Source organism: Urtica dioica, chromosome 11 (genome assembly GCF_054948205.1).
Source record: "Urtica dioica subsp. dioica isolate 48M chromosome 11, U.dioica_male_clone48M_v1_H2, whole genome shotgun sequence".
Lineage (NCBI taxonomy): Eukaryota > Viridiplantae > Streptophyta > Magnoliopsida > Rosales > Urticaceae > Urtica > Urtica dioica.
Window position 1 is genome coordinate 21,811,244 of NC_142766.1, and position 14,238 is coordinate 21,825,481.

Genomic DNA, 14,238 nt, shown 5'->3' on the forward strand with positions numbered 1-14,238 from the left:
TTGTTAAGATATAAACTTAAATATATACGTGATATTTGGATAGCCGTATCTTATATATAAAGATATTTGATTTTTTTTTTTGGCTGGTTTAAAACAGTACACATACTATACTTTCTTTTTGAGTAAGTAATACGTTTTAAAATATTTAAAAAAGAAGCTTTAGTTTGGTTTTAAATACGCACAAGTTTGAGATGAGAAGCAATAATCGATTACCCATCGAAAGCTTTGAAAACGAGCTCATCTAATCCAAAAGACTGACGTGTTGACAAAACATACTACGAAACCAATGATATATGATATATCATCAAACAAATATATCTATAATATAAATTAATTAAGTTAATCAATAAGAGAGCGATTAAACTTACTTTGGAACATTTTTCAAAAATATAAAAATAGAAAAGAACTCAGTAGGAATACTTTAAATTACATGCTGTGGATGAGAACACTGAAGCAGCATAGAAATCTTAGATCTTGGCTGAATTGACTTTTTTTTTTGTTCGCAAGATAAAATAAATTTTGCCAGTGTATATGTTAGATATATACGACACAAGCAAACATGCTATATACTATATAGTTTATATGCATCGTATTGAGTTTCGAAATATTCGTTATATACGCGATATAAGGAGACTGTTACAGTTGTGTTATTTTTTATTGGATTTAAATTATAATTGATAACCAACTTGAACGTTTTAAATTTATTTTCATGCATTTATTATTATTATTATTAATTTTTAAGTAGTCCTTCCTTCCCTCATGACCAAGATCACATGGTTCTCGTAAATTAGAACTATACCTATATGCTAAGAAAATGTCACACTTGAATTAATAAATTCACAAGGGCTAAAGTTTACCATCCTCGAGAATTTCAAGTTTTTTTTTTAATTTTTAGAAAAATATTTATGGATGAAGATATTTTAGTCTTTCTTTTCTAATAAATTGGTAATTTATCAGTAATCAGTAGGGTGTTTGACTAATAATGTGCACAGAAAACAAGGTAACACATGTGGCATTAGGATGCCAATTATTATCTATCTAAATTGAAGCAAATTAATTCTACATTTTTTTATGGCTTATCTTGAAAAATACTTCAACTTGGTTGGCAAGATTGGATTAGACCAGGAAACAAAAAGTGTGTAAAAAACTTGTCCTACAAAATGTATCTAATTCTATAATACAACCAAAATGTTAATTGCTTTACTCACTTTAGAATTGTATAAATAGTGAAACTCTATAATATATAAGCCTCATTATTCATCCCCTCCAAACTAGAAGGACAGATCAGGTTGGGTTTGAGGATATATACCCAACTCTAATATCTCTCCAATACTCCAAAATGGAGTCAGTTTGAGATGCTGATGCTCTAGAGGATCTACATAAAAAAAGAACAAAATACTATGTTAATTTCATTAAATTAACTAAAATTATTTAGTTAATCAGTAACTGAAAATTATTCTGTTAACTAATTCGTTTTATTATTTGATTAAATTAACTGTAAATAATCGATTTTGTAATTTGAAATGACTTAAGATTCTAAAAATTCAATAATTTTTGCTCTACTTTACAAAATTAATTATATTTTGTATATAAAAAAAACATTGTAGAATAATGTGCGTCTATTTTCCATGGGCCTAGGAGTATAAAGCCTTATCTCAAAAAAAAAAAAAAAAAAAAAAAAAAAAAGAGCCTAGTCTTTTTATTTTTATTTTATTTTTAGAGTAATTAATTATCCTAGTTGAAGAAAAACCCATTGGTATTATTACTAATTAAACATTGCCCTTGTGGCGTGACTACTTTTGTGTCGTTTGTTACCGCCTTCCAATTGTTATTTAATTTTACACTGTCGTTTTTAATCTAATAATGATTTTAGCCATCGAGTAAACTCTTAACGGTCATATTTCAGACCTCAGATTCAGAGCATACCTCACAAGCACAACCCGGTATCAAACAAACCCAATAATAAAGTTCGAGATCCCCAACGGTCACAAGCTCACACCTGCTTTGTATATCAGATAGTCTTAAGTCCTAACCATACGAGAACGAGGAATTTAGAAGAAAAGTGAAAGAAAAGGTCTTTCATTTGAAGAGCAAAAAGGTAAAGCTCAAATAGCAAGAAAGTCGAGAGAAAGAAAGAACTAGGGTTATATCATGGGTTGCTTTCCAGTTTGTTTCACTTGCTCTTCTTCAAAGCGCCGAAAGTCAATACTTTGTAAAGACTATCAAGTAAGTAAAAACCCCAATCAATATATATATATATATATATATATATATATATATATATATATATACACACACATCATCTTCAATTATTTACGGATAAAAAGAAAGCTTTGAGCTTTTGGTATGACTTGTGAGTGAAATTACTGAGGTTATTTCACATTTGAGCAGGAAAAAAGAGAAGAAAGTTTGCTCATCAAACTCATCAGAGAATCAAACTCAAAGTAAGTTGTATTTTGATCTTTATACCACATTATGTTCGTTTCTTACATGGGATTGTCTTTTTTCTGTTTTTCTTTAGTATTGATGATGTTTTATTTGTTCACTAAAAAAAAAACTTCAGGGAGGAGGTGGAAGTGGAAGTAGAAGTAAAGTCTGGTACTAGAAAGAGAGTGACCTTTGATTTGAGTGTCAAGGACCGTGACAAATTGTCAGATGATGCGAAACAAAGGGGAAAAGAAGACGAAGAAACGCAAAAGACAAATGAACCACTTTTGGATACCGACGCAAAGTGCATTGTCTCTTCATCGGCTCCAAATAATAGGTATCAAAATTGCAGAAAGAGTACAGAAGAATGTGAAGATATCGGACTAGAAGTAAGCGATCATGAAGAAGGTGACGAAAACTATGAGCATGTTTTGCGCGAGGAATCTTCCGAGTCGCTGTTTTCTTTATCATTAGATTCTAGGAAACAAACATGTGAAGTGGAAAATGGCGAAAAGGAGGTGAATAGTCCAATGCCCATGAAGGCTATCGAGCTAAGCCCGGATTCGGGGAAAAAGCGTCGGTTTGGCGATTCTGTGTTGACCCCGATTGAAAACCTCGGTCTATGGAATGAGAGCGTTGATCACAAAGAGATGCCATTTTCACGATCTTTTGTCAAGCATGCAGACAAGGAGAATATTCCCCGCCTGGAATCGAAGTTAGGTGACGTAACTACAAAGCTTGTACCGCAAGAAATTGGGGTGGACACTAGTCTATCAAGCTGGTTGGTTGGGTCTGCCAACGCTTCAGAGTCCAACGATGGCGATCAGTCTGTGGAGATGTACGAGGTGTTCGACAAAGAAAACTTGTGCCCTAAGAATGAGAGACCTTTAGGAGAGTCTTCGCCGAGGTCAAGAAGCCAGAGTCCAATGATCGGGACTGTTGGGAGCTTCTGGGCTCATACTGGGCGTCCCCAGGGGAGTGGCTTTAAAACCAAGAGGGAATATAGAGCGATACTTTAACTAGCTCTATACCCTTGTGAAAGTTCATGTCAAGCCTCTATAAAATAGTGCATTGCAACATTGCTTCATTTGTGACCAAATTTCAGTGTGTAAGCATGTTTAGTATAACTGTTTTGAATGTGTTACAAGTCCTGGTAGTTTGGTCCTGGTAGTTTGTGCATATTTACTATTTTGAATATGTTTAGTATAACTGTTTTGAATGTGTTACAAGTCCTGGTAGTTTGTGCATATTTACTATTTTGAATATGTTTAGTATAATCAAATTCTTTTTTTGTTGGAAAATTCTCCACCAACTATTATTTCTGTAAAATGCTGTCCAACAAAGAAATTTCATAATTGGCCAGACTTGGGATTTTGTTATTTTGGCATATAAAAAGAGCCAAAGAAATTGTGTACATTATGGGGTGTGCCCAAAACATAAATTATTACACTACTACAGCAAAGAAGAACAGTTCAAAAGCGAAAATCGCCTTGATGTTTACTATACTTTCTACATATCAAGAAAGAGCCTCCGTACGTGGTCAACACTAGCTGGTAATAATGTGACCGGGCACCGCTTGTGCTGTAGCAATTAAAAAATTCAATAAATTATAGATCATCACGGTGCAATGTAAATGTTCAATATCGGGTAGACATTTTCGGAGACACTCACCTGAGAAACATACTTAAATATGCACGCGTAGCAGAAAACAAACCCTGAAACTGTAACCACGGACGGATTTGCCCGCTTCTGAGAGCACAAAGGACAAAGTGTTCGATTTGATGGCAGTGGAATTCCGTCTTTCGCTACCTGTTTATTTAAACCATGGTTAATTTAATTATTGACATGAAAGAAAATGAAAATAAATCAAAATAAAAAACCCATCAATACAGGACCTGCGGTGGAGGAGGAGGTGGGGGCGGAGGATACACTGTCGGAGCTGACATTCTCTCTTCAGCAGATTGGTACCACCATTCCATCATCTAGTAATAACACAAGTTTAATAAGGGTAGTAGAAGCTAATAGAAAATTCCCACAAGCGATAATGAATATAAGAACAATAGAAAATTTCCTTTGTTTCTTATCACTACGAAAGACATCTACAAAGGAGCTATGCATGACTAATCCTGATTACCTTGAAGAAGAACACTGCCGCGATTAACCCAGTTTGTGCATAGTCGAGCATTGTGTACGTACAGCTGAGGAGCGCTCCTTGCACAGTCTGTATCGTGAATTAGACATAACCACGATGAAAAATGACTTAAAAACTAAGCATGATTTAATTTTATATTCCAAGTTCCAATACCTCAGAATGAATTGATTGTGATTTGCTTACGTAAGTACATGAAACACAAATAAGATTCACATTGACGACTCTATTAATGTGTGTTTTCTAAAATGGATGGCGAATAAGTTGTACCTTCAACCATGGAGGTCCTCGAAGTCTCTCACGATCACGGCTTCTGATCTTTGAAATTCTAGAAGATGTATCCATCTACCTTGACATAAAAAAAAGGTTTATTCAAGATTATTCGGAGAATAAGAAGAATAAAATGAAAAGAAGTGCATGCTTGATAATTTATACACATCCACTACAAAAAACGAATAGCAAAGATTGAATATCATACAAGTTCTTGCCCTGTTGCTCGACAAACATGAAGACCAAGTGCGTGTAATCCTAAGGAATAGAATCCAGTTGCGTCCAACAAATATAGCAGCTGATACGCAAATGATAACCCTACAAAAGCAAATTAGCCCACGATATGGGTATTTTCTCGGTATTACTCCACAGATCTCAAGTATAGTAAAGATCTAAAAATAACCAAAGAGAGCACAATCCACGAAGGATTTTCAGCTATCGGACCAATAAATGGAATGTGAATCGTATTTCGGTGACCAGTAAAAGAAAGTAATCTTCTTTCCACAAAAAAAAAAAGACACATATGATGAACAAAACCAAATCCGTCTTTCGAAAAGGAACACAAAAAATAGAATATATTTATACCTTCATTACTGGCATGTATCCACGGGTAACAAACCCCAACAATTTTCCGAATCTTCTCCGCTAATCGAACCCTAACTGATAACGCCGCATCAGAGGGTTCTCTCGGAACAACAAGTGCAGAGCCCTCATTGAATCCTTCACGATCATCATCCTCGTCCTCATTTCCCCATAAACTAGCCTGAACCCTAGCTTCCCTCTCTCTATTGTACATCGAATTCAACTTCGACTTGAAATACGGTAAAACAACCTACAGAACACTCACCAGAGACAGCAAATTTTTATATAAAAAAAAAAAACTCACCAAATAAATCTCAATCTCGTACAGGCACATCGAAGCAAGCAACGATGACGTATTCCATTACCAGAAAAGCGACGGAAAGAGCTCTCTGTCGCTTTTCCAATCCGGAGTGGGTAACCTCGTCGTCCTTCTTTACTCTGATCTTGACAGCTCTCCGTCGGAGACCGTACAGAGACTCCGCGAAAGAGGCGTCTGAAGAGTGAGAGAGAACAAATAAAAGAAGAGTGAGACTATACACACAAAATTCGAAAGGAACAGAAGGAGGAGGAGAAGAAGAAGAAGATCAAACCTGTGGTGCGCAAGGAGTGAGACTCGAGGACGAGCATGAGGAGAGCGAAGAACTCGTCTTCGAAGTCGAGAAGCTTGTGAAGGAAGGGTCTTCGCATTGCAAACACCTGTTTGTCAAAGAATCGTCCATGATTAGGCCGAGAGAAAGAGAGAGAGATATAGATATATATATATATATATAGAGAGAGAGAGAGGGAGAGTTACGCCGATGGAGTAAGCGAGGGCGGCGCGGAGGCTGGCCGGAAGCTGCTGAGCCGCCGCCATCTCGAAGAAGGTCGGCCGGCTTCCTTGGCCGCCGACCTGGAACAACATCGAATCTCGTTCTTTCTTTCTTTCTCCTTCCAACAGCGTTTTTTTTTTTTTTTTTTTAAGCAGCAATTCTTTCTTTTCATCCTTTGATGATGATCTGATCTTTTATATGTACGTCGTTTATCGTTAAACGACAGAAGAAAGAACGCCCTGTCGTTCACGATAGCAGAAAGAACGTGTCGTTTTCCGATAAACGACAGAAGAAAGAACGCCATGTCATCTTTCGTTAAACGACAGAAGAAAGAACTTCATGTCGTTTTTCTTTGAACGACAGAACAAGAGCACCGTGTCGTTTTTTTGGTTAAACGACAGAAGAAAAACGCCGTGTCGTTTTTAATTAAACGACAGAAAAAGAACGTCCTGTCGTTTTTTGTTAAACGAAAGAAAAATGAACGCCGTGTCGTTTTTAGTTAAACGACAGAAGAAAGAACGCCCTGTCATATCCATTAACTCGTTGAGAAACTTGTTAATACTCCACCTTCATAAGACTGTCTTGTACAAATTAATAATTTATTACACTCGAATAATACCTAGTAGCGATATCACCACCGCAACCACACGAGTCATAAATAGAGTAAACGTTATAATAGGTTCAGAAGAACTGTAGCCAGCCACAAATTTAAATTTTGCCAATGCCAGTCAGTGAGTGCACTGAAAAAGTCTTCAGCCAAAATGAAAAAAAACGTCAGAATTTGTACACATGAATCATAATTTTTTTTTTCTTCAATAAATAACTCTGGGAAAAATCTCCTACAACAATCACAAGTGTTTATTAGAACAGTCACGGTCCCTCTACTCCGTCCGTATCCATGGACAGCATGTCATTTAGCCGCACCGACGTTCGAGAGAAAAGAAATTTGCAGATTTTTATCCGCTCCTCGCTCGTTTCGTTGCCGGGGAATCAGAATCGCTGGTGTCGCTTTCTCGGGCCTTATGCTTTGTGGTTACATCTCGGGAACTCTTGTTTCCTGTTTTGGGATGTTCGGTTTTGCCGTTTTGGGACGCTTTGTGCGCGGAATCGGAAGACGGGGAAGAGGGTTCGCGTTCATGCCCATCGACCTTGTTGTTGAACTTGTTTCCCATGGTTTTGTGCTGCTCAAACATCTTTTGGAGGTACTTCCCTTGCTCTTCTATTTGCAGCTGCAACTTTCTTTGGGTCTGCATAAGCAATGCTATCAGATCGCGGGGCGTTTGAAAAGTATTGAAGATTCAGTAAACCACCGGAATAGCATAACCACACTCTTGCTACTAAACATTTCAATGATGACCTGTGCTATATATCAAAGCTTTTGATCTTAGCACTCTTCAGAATATAGCCCGAATATCACGTTTGACATGTTAGGCTCCATCGGCCTTACCTTTTCAACGTGAGATCAATATAACGCTCCCACTTTGGACTCACTCATTTTTTTTTTTTTCAGAGGCAGTTTGAAACTTTGATTTCATCCCATGTATCACAAGATTTGGTCTCAAAATCAATTGGCGGCGAGAAACATCATATAAGTCCCTTTATTTTATGGTCCGTTTGAAATCATAGGGAAAAGAAAATGGAATCCCTCCTATTTTTCTTGTGTTGTTTGGATGGAGGGAAAATAAAAGGACAACGGAAAATATGAGGGAAAGTAAGTGGAAAATAGAATCCATCAAACATAAAATTTTGATTGACCCTCTTATTTTCCATTCAGTTTTCATATTCCCTCACATTTTCCGGGTTCCAAACGGAGCCTATACTGATGTGGGATCCTTAAACATGGAAGGCCTATACTGAACTCCCATAATCCATTAACTCGTTGAGAAACTTGTATTGGTAAATAACACACATAACAGAGTTAAGGCTGAGTTACCGATTTCATACCTCAAGTTGCTCGTGAAGGCGCTTTTGGAGCTCCACCTGTAACCGCAATGCTTCTGTGATCCCTATACTCCTGTACATACCAAACCGATTCAACCTAACTTCGGTCAACTATGCCGAGACAGTTATACAAGTTATATGAAGCTAAGTAGTCAGATTTCAAAAAGGGTTAATATGCATGAACAATTATAATTATTGGAAAATAAATAAAAAGAGAAAACTTGCATATTGTAGATATCTGAGCTACTTTAGAAGGGGGGGAAAATTACATACGTTTTGACCTCTTCAGATTTCACTTCTTCACAAAGAGTTGTTTTTGTCTCGGAATTTCCTGTCAAAGACAAAATACTGGTAAACAGAAGAAATGCAGAGAGCTTTAATCTTGTTATTTAAAGACAAGTTCTTGGTATTGAGAAATTCAAAAATAGGTGACAGAAAAGGAGAAAACCATTTCAGTTGTTATCATCAAGATATTATTCAACATGAAAAAAAATCAAAAAAGAAGAAGAGCGAAGGATCGAGGTGATCATATCCACAATCATATATTTACCTTCTGACAACTCTGGTTTGAATCTGGCAGTTCTATATTTCTGTAAGTATACAAAAGGGAAGGGACTCCAATAAGACAAACACAAAGAGACATGTAATAAAGACCAGCCGAGCCGGTGTGTGAAGAGGGACAAGTCGGTGTGTACCTGTAAGTGGCTTTTTACATGATAGATTGTCAACCCCGAAACTTTCATCAGAGTTAATATGCCTTTTGGGGTAGCACCTGAGATTATCGCCATTTAACAACCCAATCAATAAACCCCATAAACACAGAAAAAAGGGGGCTAATAGTAATAAGATCACGTTACGCACGTTCACTACCACCAAGCTTGCTAACAGCTTCGACAAAGGCTTCATGTAGCTCTTGAGTCCAACGCATTCTTGATTTGGTCGGTGCCGCCGCCGATGATGGATCGGGACCGGATGAAAACTCCCCCGATTGGGCAGGTTGATGCTGATAATTTTGGGGTGGTTGTTGAGCCACGGCATTGATAGATTGTGTCATCCCCTGTGAGCAATCAGGAAAAACTGCTGCGTAAATATCAAACAAGTTCCATTTCCTTTCATTTAAACCCCAAGAGATTGGTTTAGTTGTAAGGGAAAATGCTGGGATGTGTGGATACACGCACGGTCTCAGGTCAATTCCAGTTAGACTAAAAAAACTATCAGGGTTCACGTGGGTTAGAAGAGCAAAGACCTAAAGCCAACAATTATTAAGTAATAAAAAAATCGTTCTTTAGTTATTGTTTTGTTTTGGGTTATTATGCTTCTAGTCCTAAATCATCCAAGGACTAGATATTTCGTTGAGCCGTGGCAATGATGGATCATTTAGATATCTACGCTTTAACATGTGGTTTTTTTTTTGCCCTTTTTAAACCTTGAAAATTAGGGCTAATGATACGATATGAAGCTGGTGAAGTGCGTACGTACCTCCGGTTTGGAATCCGTTGCATTTCCGTTACTACTGGTCACTGGAAGATCAGGCCAGTATTGGTCCAGGTCACCCTCAATGGAAATCAATGGGTCCCACTCCGTCCAAACAGTCTTCTCGGGGTGGTTCACAGGTGTCAATGCAAGCCTAGAGTCTTCTACCGGAACGCTCTGGATGGGCTCCATTACGGGAAAATCAAGAAGATCCTGAAGCGAATCTTGGCCCCAAGAAATTTCCTTGTTATCTGCCATGGGGTCGATAAACGCCACGGATTGCGGTTCCATGAAGGAAGGTCTTCCAACGGTCGCCTGATTAACGAACGGCGAGGAATTCTGGGGACGCCTTTCGTGTGGCGAGGCCAAAGGTGTTTGGACGGTATTCGAAAACCTGGAAGACGAAGGATAACAATTCCCTGAAGCTCCGGCGGGCCCGGAGCTCAGTGGAGAGGCCTGCCTCGTGGACGGGTTGATCATCATCTTCCTTTGCGGAGAGACCTGAAAAGTATCGGGAAGCTTAGAGTACTTGTCATCGAGAGACGCTGAAGAACCGACCGGAAAAGATATAGACATAGTTTTGGAAGCTCCTCTCGAGCGGCTCAGCTGTTTCGCATCTGATTGCTTTAAACAAATAGGGAAAATGTTTTGATCATTTAAATCAGTTTTAATTTGAACTCAGTCATCCCAAAAACAAAATAATCCAATCCCTTATGCTTGTTAAAGCTTGTGGGATCACTATATAGCAGGAGTTTAAGCTTGTAAGGCAATCAATAAAGCGGAAAACCACCGAAAAGAAGAAACAAAGAAAACTGAAGTTTTTTCGAAATCGAAGAAGACACAGACTTAGAGCATGCTGATAAGAAGTCACTATTGTTTATCGTTTATAAGTTAATCAAGGTGAACCTTCTAAATCATCAATCTACATGACTTGAAAGGGTTCTGGAATTATAAGAGAACCACTACTTCAAGAATTCAATGATTAAAATATGTATATATATATATATATATATATATATATGTATATAAATTAATAAATAAAAAAATATGTTTTGTGTCTTACACATCAAGTACCATAACAATAATTGAATTGACACAACTAACAAATCGCCATCCAAAAGTAAAATTCACATAATGGAAAATAACCAAAATTCTAAAATTCGATTAAAAAAAAGAGAGTCAAAACCAGCACAATCATTACCAGTTTAACCCAAACTTCCAATTACACAGACGATCAGAGTTCATCGTCCCAATCTCAATCGAGTGAAAAAAAACAACATTAAAAGAAACAAACAAAAAAAAGTAGCAAATTAGACTTATTTAGCTCGGCAATCCATGATTCATTTCATATTGTCCCTACCTTAAATTATATGAAGAAAAAAAAAACCCAATCATTGAACTCTACGAAACATGTCAATAAATAGTACACACATATCAAATTCACAAAATCGATTTTATCAAAACAGATCAATTTTACCAGAAATACATACGGGTGTAATAGATTCTCACCTGCGATATTTCGAATCCGAATAAGCTTCGATTCAATTCTGGGGCAAAGGAAAAAAAAAAAAAAAAAAAAAGGCGAAGCGCAAAAAGAATGGGTGGGTTGTGAAAGATTCGGGTTCGTGACTCGGAAAGTCACGGAAAATGGTGTCCGATGAGAAGGAAAAGAGATGAGTCCAAACTCCAAACAACCAAAGGTTACCAAACACTACTTGGCCTAATTTGTTTTCTCTTTTTTTTTTTTTTTATTCCAATGCAATTGGGTTGAGTATGTGTCAGGTTGAACTTAAAAAAGAGGAAAAGAAATATAAAGTATATGTGAGAGAGGGATCAACTTTTGGCCGTTTGATTCAGTTCATGGCCAACGAACGGTATTGAGTTGACTTAACTAAAATATATATTCTTTTTATAAAATTAAAATAAATAAAACTACCCATGAGTTGATTGCAGAATGGCGGCCATATATACTTTTTTTTGTCCTTTTGGTGGGTCCCACTCTCAACTTGTCATTTTTCTCTTAATTTTCCTTTGTTTTTCCAACCTTCTGAATTGTACTCGTGTGTACGCGTAATATATGAATTTCCTTTATTTATTCACGAAAACCATATCGGGTATTTTAATCAAAATGCGTTTATCTCTTCTATTTCTAAAAATATCAGATATATCTTGAGTTTAATATAAATGATATATACCTCTTCTAAAAAAATGTTATATTACAAATACCACTCTTTTTCGTTTATTTTTACAAAAAAATAATTTGAACTCCCAAAATACCCTTAATAGAATAAATATTTATTTACTATTTTATTAAAAAAAAATCAAAATCTCTCTTTATAAAAAAAATCCTTAACTTTTTATAAAGAAATTTTTTAATTTAATTTTTTTGTATATAGAATAGAAAATAAAAAATTATTTCATTAAAGGTATTTTGGGGAGTTTAAATTATTTTTTTATAAAAAATAAACGAAAAATTGTGATATTTGTAATATAACATTTTTTTAGGGGATGTATATATCATTTATATTAAACTGAAGGGATATGTCTGATATTTCTAGAAATAGAATGGATAAATCTCGCATTTCGATTAAACACGAGGGATACTCATGATATTTTTCCTTTATTCATTCATTTTGAAAAAATGTCCTTACTTTCCTACTTTTTCTTTTTTTAAATGGAAAAATAACACATATATACTCTTAATTTTAGTAAAATATCGAGTTTATACCTTCTGTTTAATTAAAATGACAACATTATACCCTAAAATAGATTTCAATGCCACAAATCTTCTTTGTATTGATTTTTCATTGATATTGACATTAATATTTATATGTAAACCTCATTTTTCCCTTATTCATTGGCGCTCTATATATAATTGATTTAAAAACGAAAAAACGAACAACAATAAGTAAATCATGAAGAATATTGACAGAGAAAATAGATCAAAATTGATAGTCGATAGTCATCAAAATCGCTAATTCGAGCGTCAAACTCAGTACTCATAGTTGTAATTCGAACACAGAAAGAATTTATCTCTCATGAGGTATGAGTTTTATTAGTGTATTTCGATATAAGGCTACTTTTTACATTTTAAGTTTTGGTTGAACTGAGATGAGTTTATTAATATTTGTATAAAAAAATCTCAATAAGTTATTACTTTCACTTGATATTAGCCCGGATATCATACTGTTTTTAGTTTATTTATGTTCGGACGGTAATCACGCGTTAACTTCTTCTTTTTTTATCTTTTTTTTGTTTTTTTAAATCATTACTTATAGTTTTGTCTCGGAAGGTATATATGAATATGATAATAGTTTGTGGTTTTTTGTGTTTCATACTTCTAGACCAGGTTAGACCAGAATCTTTGGCTCTTCTTGAGAAGTAAACATAATATGTTTTTCAATTCAATAGTTCATGTTAATAATACTCTTGCGTTTATTTTTTTTATCCTTAATGTAGTTGACCACTGAATTAAAGAAACATTGCTTGTAATTTAACAAAAACAAAATAGAAGTTTTGTTGGTTGATATATCATATATTCATCTCTTTAACTATCTTATCTTGTTTTGTATTGGTGTGCTTGTTCAATTTAACTTGCATCATCTTTTGGGACATTTTATGTACTTAACTTTTAGTATATTACACTCTAACTCCAAGATCAGCCACTCTATGATTTAACTTCATTTTCTACCAAGTTATGGAGAAAATTAATAGTGACAGTCCAAAAATTAAATTACTCAGTCTAAATTAAGAAAAAAAAAACCATTTTTAATTATTTTATCTCTATATCTAATTATAAACGACAAAAGGTAATGGCTATGAAATTATATATGCATAGCTATATATGCTTTGCTTTATAGTTTATACTTCAGTAACTACTTCAGTTAACGTCTAATGCTTTTTACTCATGTCAAGCTCTCAACTAAACGATTCCTTACACCGTTAAAGACCTACTTCTTGTGATATATATAAATTTTTTTTATTTTCAGAACTTATCTCAATTTTTCCTTAAAATAGAAAACGTATATATATTTTCTTTAGTAATATTTATCAAATGGACTTTTATAGAGTTAGCATATATGTAGGGAGCCAAAAGTCACTAAGTGACACATCACCAACCAACACGACGCAACTAGATATGGTCCTTTACCTATATCTGACAAGAATCGATTAGACGATTTATAAGCCCATTTAGTCAAAGGTCAACGATGGAGGTAATGGAAGCCCGTGTGTAAAGCCTCCACTTCAAGCTTCTTTGTCGAGGCTCGACTCACGGACTTCTGGCTCTTATACATCGGTATGTCACCATAGTTCGACGACCGGTCCTCCAAACCAACACGAATATTTCCAGCATGCTGTCCTCACTCGCACAGTTCTTTGAAAAACTTCCCAAGAAGTCACCAATTTTAAACTACACCAAGTCAAGCACGGTTAACTTTGGAGTTCTCAAAGAGACATGCTTTCGAAAAGAATGTACATCTTGTTGGTATAGGTAGTACCTACCAATCCATTTAAACTATTCTTAACTATGTAGTCTTATATGTACCAAATAGTAAGAGATCCCAAACTCGAGCAAGCGGACTCGGA

General features: G+C 35.5%; 3 protein-coding genes across 3 annotated transcripts; 1 reads left to right on the forward strand and 2 right to left on the reverse strand.

The window, feature by feature from the left end:
• The first annotated feature begins 1,941 nt into the window (after positions 1-1,941).
• On the forward strand, positions 1,942-3,533 carry LOC149382396 (uncharacterized). Its single transcript, XM_089600986.1, has 3 exons — positions 1,942-2,226; positions 2,392-2,444; positions 2,564-3,533. The coding sequence occupies exons 1-3, from the start codon at positions 2,152-2,154 to the stop codon at positions 3,444-3,446; spliced, it is 1,011 nt and encodes a 336-aa protein (XP_089457112.1). The 5' UTR covers positions 1,942-2,151; the 3' UTR covers positions 3,447-3,533.
• Positions 3,534-3,756: 223 nt separating this feature from the next.
• Positions 3,757-6,397, reverse strand: PEX12 (peroxin-12). The gene is made up of 10 exons (XM_089602137.1): positions 6,222-6,397; positions 6,019-6,124; positions 5,794-5,921; positions 5,432-5,678; positions 5,055-5,164; positions 4,847-4,921; positions 4,562-4,648; positions 4,323-4,409; positions 4,099-4,236; positions 3,757-4,008 (listed from the first exon to the last, which is right to left on the reverse strand). The coding sequence occupies exons 1-10, from the start codon at positions 6,327-6,329 to the stop codon at positions 3,937-3,939; spliced, it is 1,158 nt and encodes a 385-aa protein (XP_089458263.1). The 5' UTR covers positions 6,330-6,397; the 3' UTR covers positions 3,757-3,936.
• A 499-nt stretch (positions 6,398-6,896) lies between these two features.
• On the reverse strand, positions 6,897-11,196 carry LOC149382398 (Homeodomain-like superfamily protein). The gene is made up of 9 exons (XM_089630232.1): positions 11,161-11,196; positions 10,226-10,275; positions 9,658-10,152; positions 9,040-9,235; positions 8,874-8,950; positions 8,729-8,768; positions 8,452-8,509; positions 8,182-8,251; positions 6,897-7,484 (listed from the first exon to the last, which is right to left on the reverse strand). The coding sequence occupies exons 3-9, from the start codon at positions 10,132-10,134 to the stop codon at positions 7,194-7,196; spliced, it is 1,209 nt and encodes a 402-aa protein (XP_089486358.1). The 5' UTR covers positions 10,135-10,152; positions 10,226-10,275; positions 11,161-11,196; the 3' UTR covers positions 6,897-7,193.
• Between the last annotated feature and the right edge of the window lie 3,042 nt (positions 11,197-14,238).

Bases quoted from the DNA above. Each gene is read 5' to 3' on its own strand.
- LOC149382398 (XM_089630232.1), bottom strand. From the start codon at position 10,134: ATGATGATCAACCCGTCCACGAGGCAGGCCTCTCCACTGAGCTCCGGG. The intron at 9,236-9,657 runs GTACGTACGCAC...GATTGCTCACAG, and splicing joins CAACGGATTCCAAACCGGAG to GGGATGACACAATCTATCAA. The intron at 8,252-8,451 runs GTATGTAATTTT...TGGTATGTACAG, and splicing joins AAATCTGAAGAGGTCAAAAC to GAGTATAGGGATCACAGAAG.
- PEX12 (XM_089602137.1), bottom strand. From the start codon at position 6,329: ATGTTGTTCCAGGTCGGCGGCCAAGGAAGCCGGCCGACCTTCTTCGAG. The intron at 5,922-6,018 runs GTTTGATCTTCT...CTCACTCTTCAG, and splicing joins TCACTCCTTGCGCACCACAG to ACGCCTCTTTCGCGGAGTCT. The intron at 4,649-4,846 runs GTACAACTTATT...TTCACGATACAG, and splicing joins GAGGACCTCCATGGTTGAAG to ACTGTGCAAGGAGCGCTCCT.
- LOC149382396 (XM_089600986.1), top strand. From the start codon at position 2,152: ATGGGTTGCTTTCCAGTTTGTTTCACTTGCTCTTCTTCAAAGCGCCGA. The intron at 2,227-2,391 runs GTAAGTAAAAAC...ACATTTGAGCAG, and splicing joins TACTTTGTAAAGACTATCAA to GAAAAAAGAGAAGAAAGTTT. The intron at 2,445-2,563 runs GTAAGTTGTATT...AAAAAACTTCAG, and splicing joins ATCAGAGAATCAAACTCAAA to GGAGGAGGTGGAAGTGGAAG.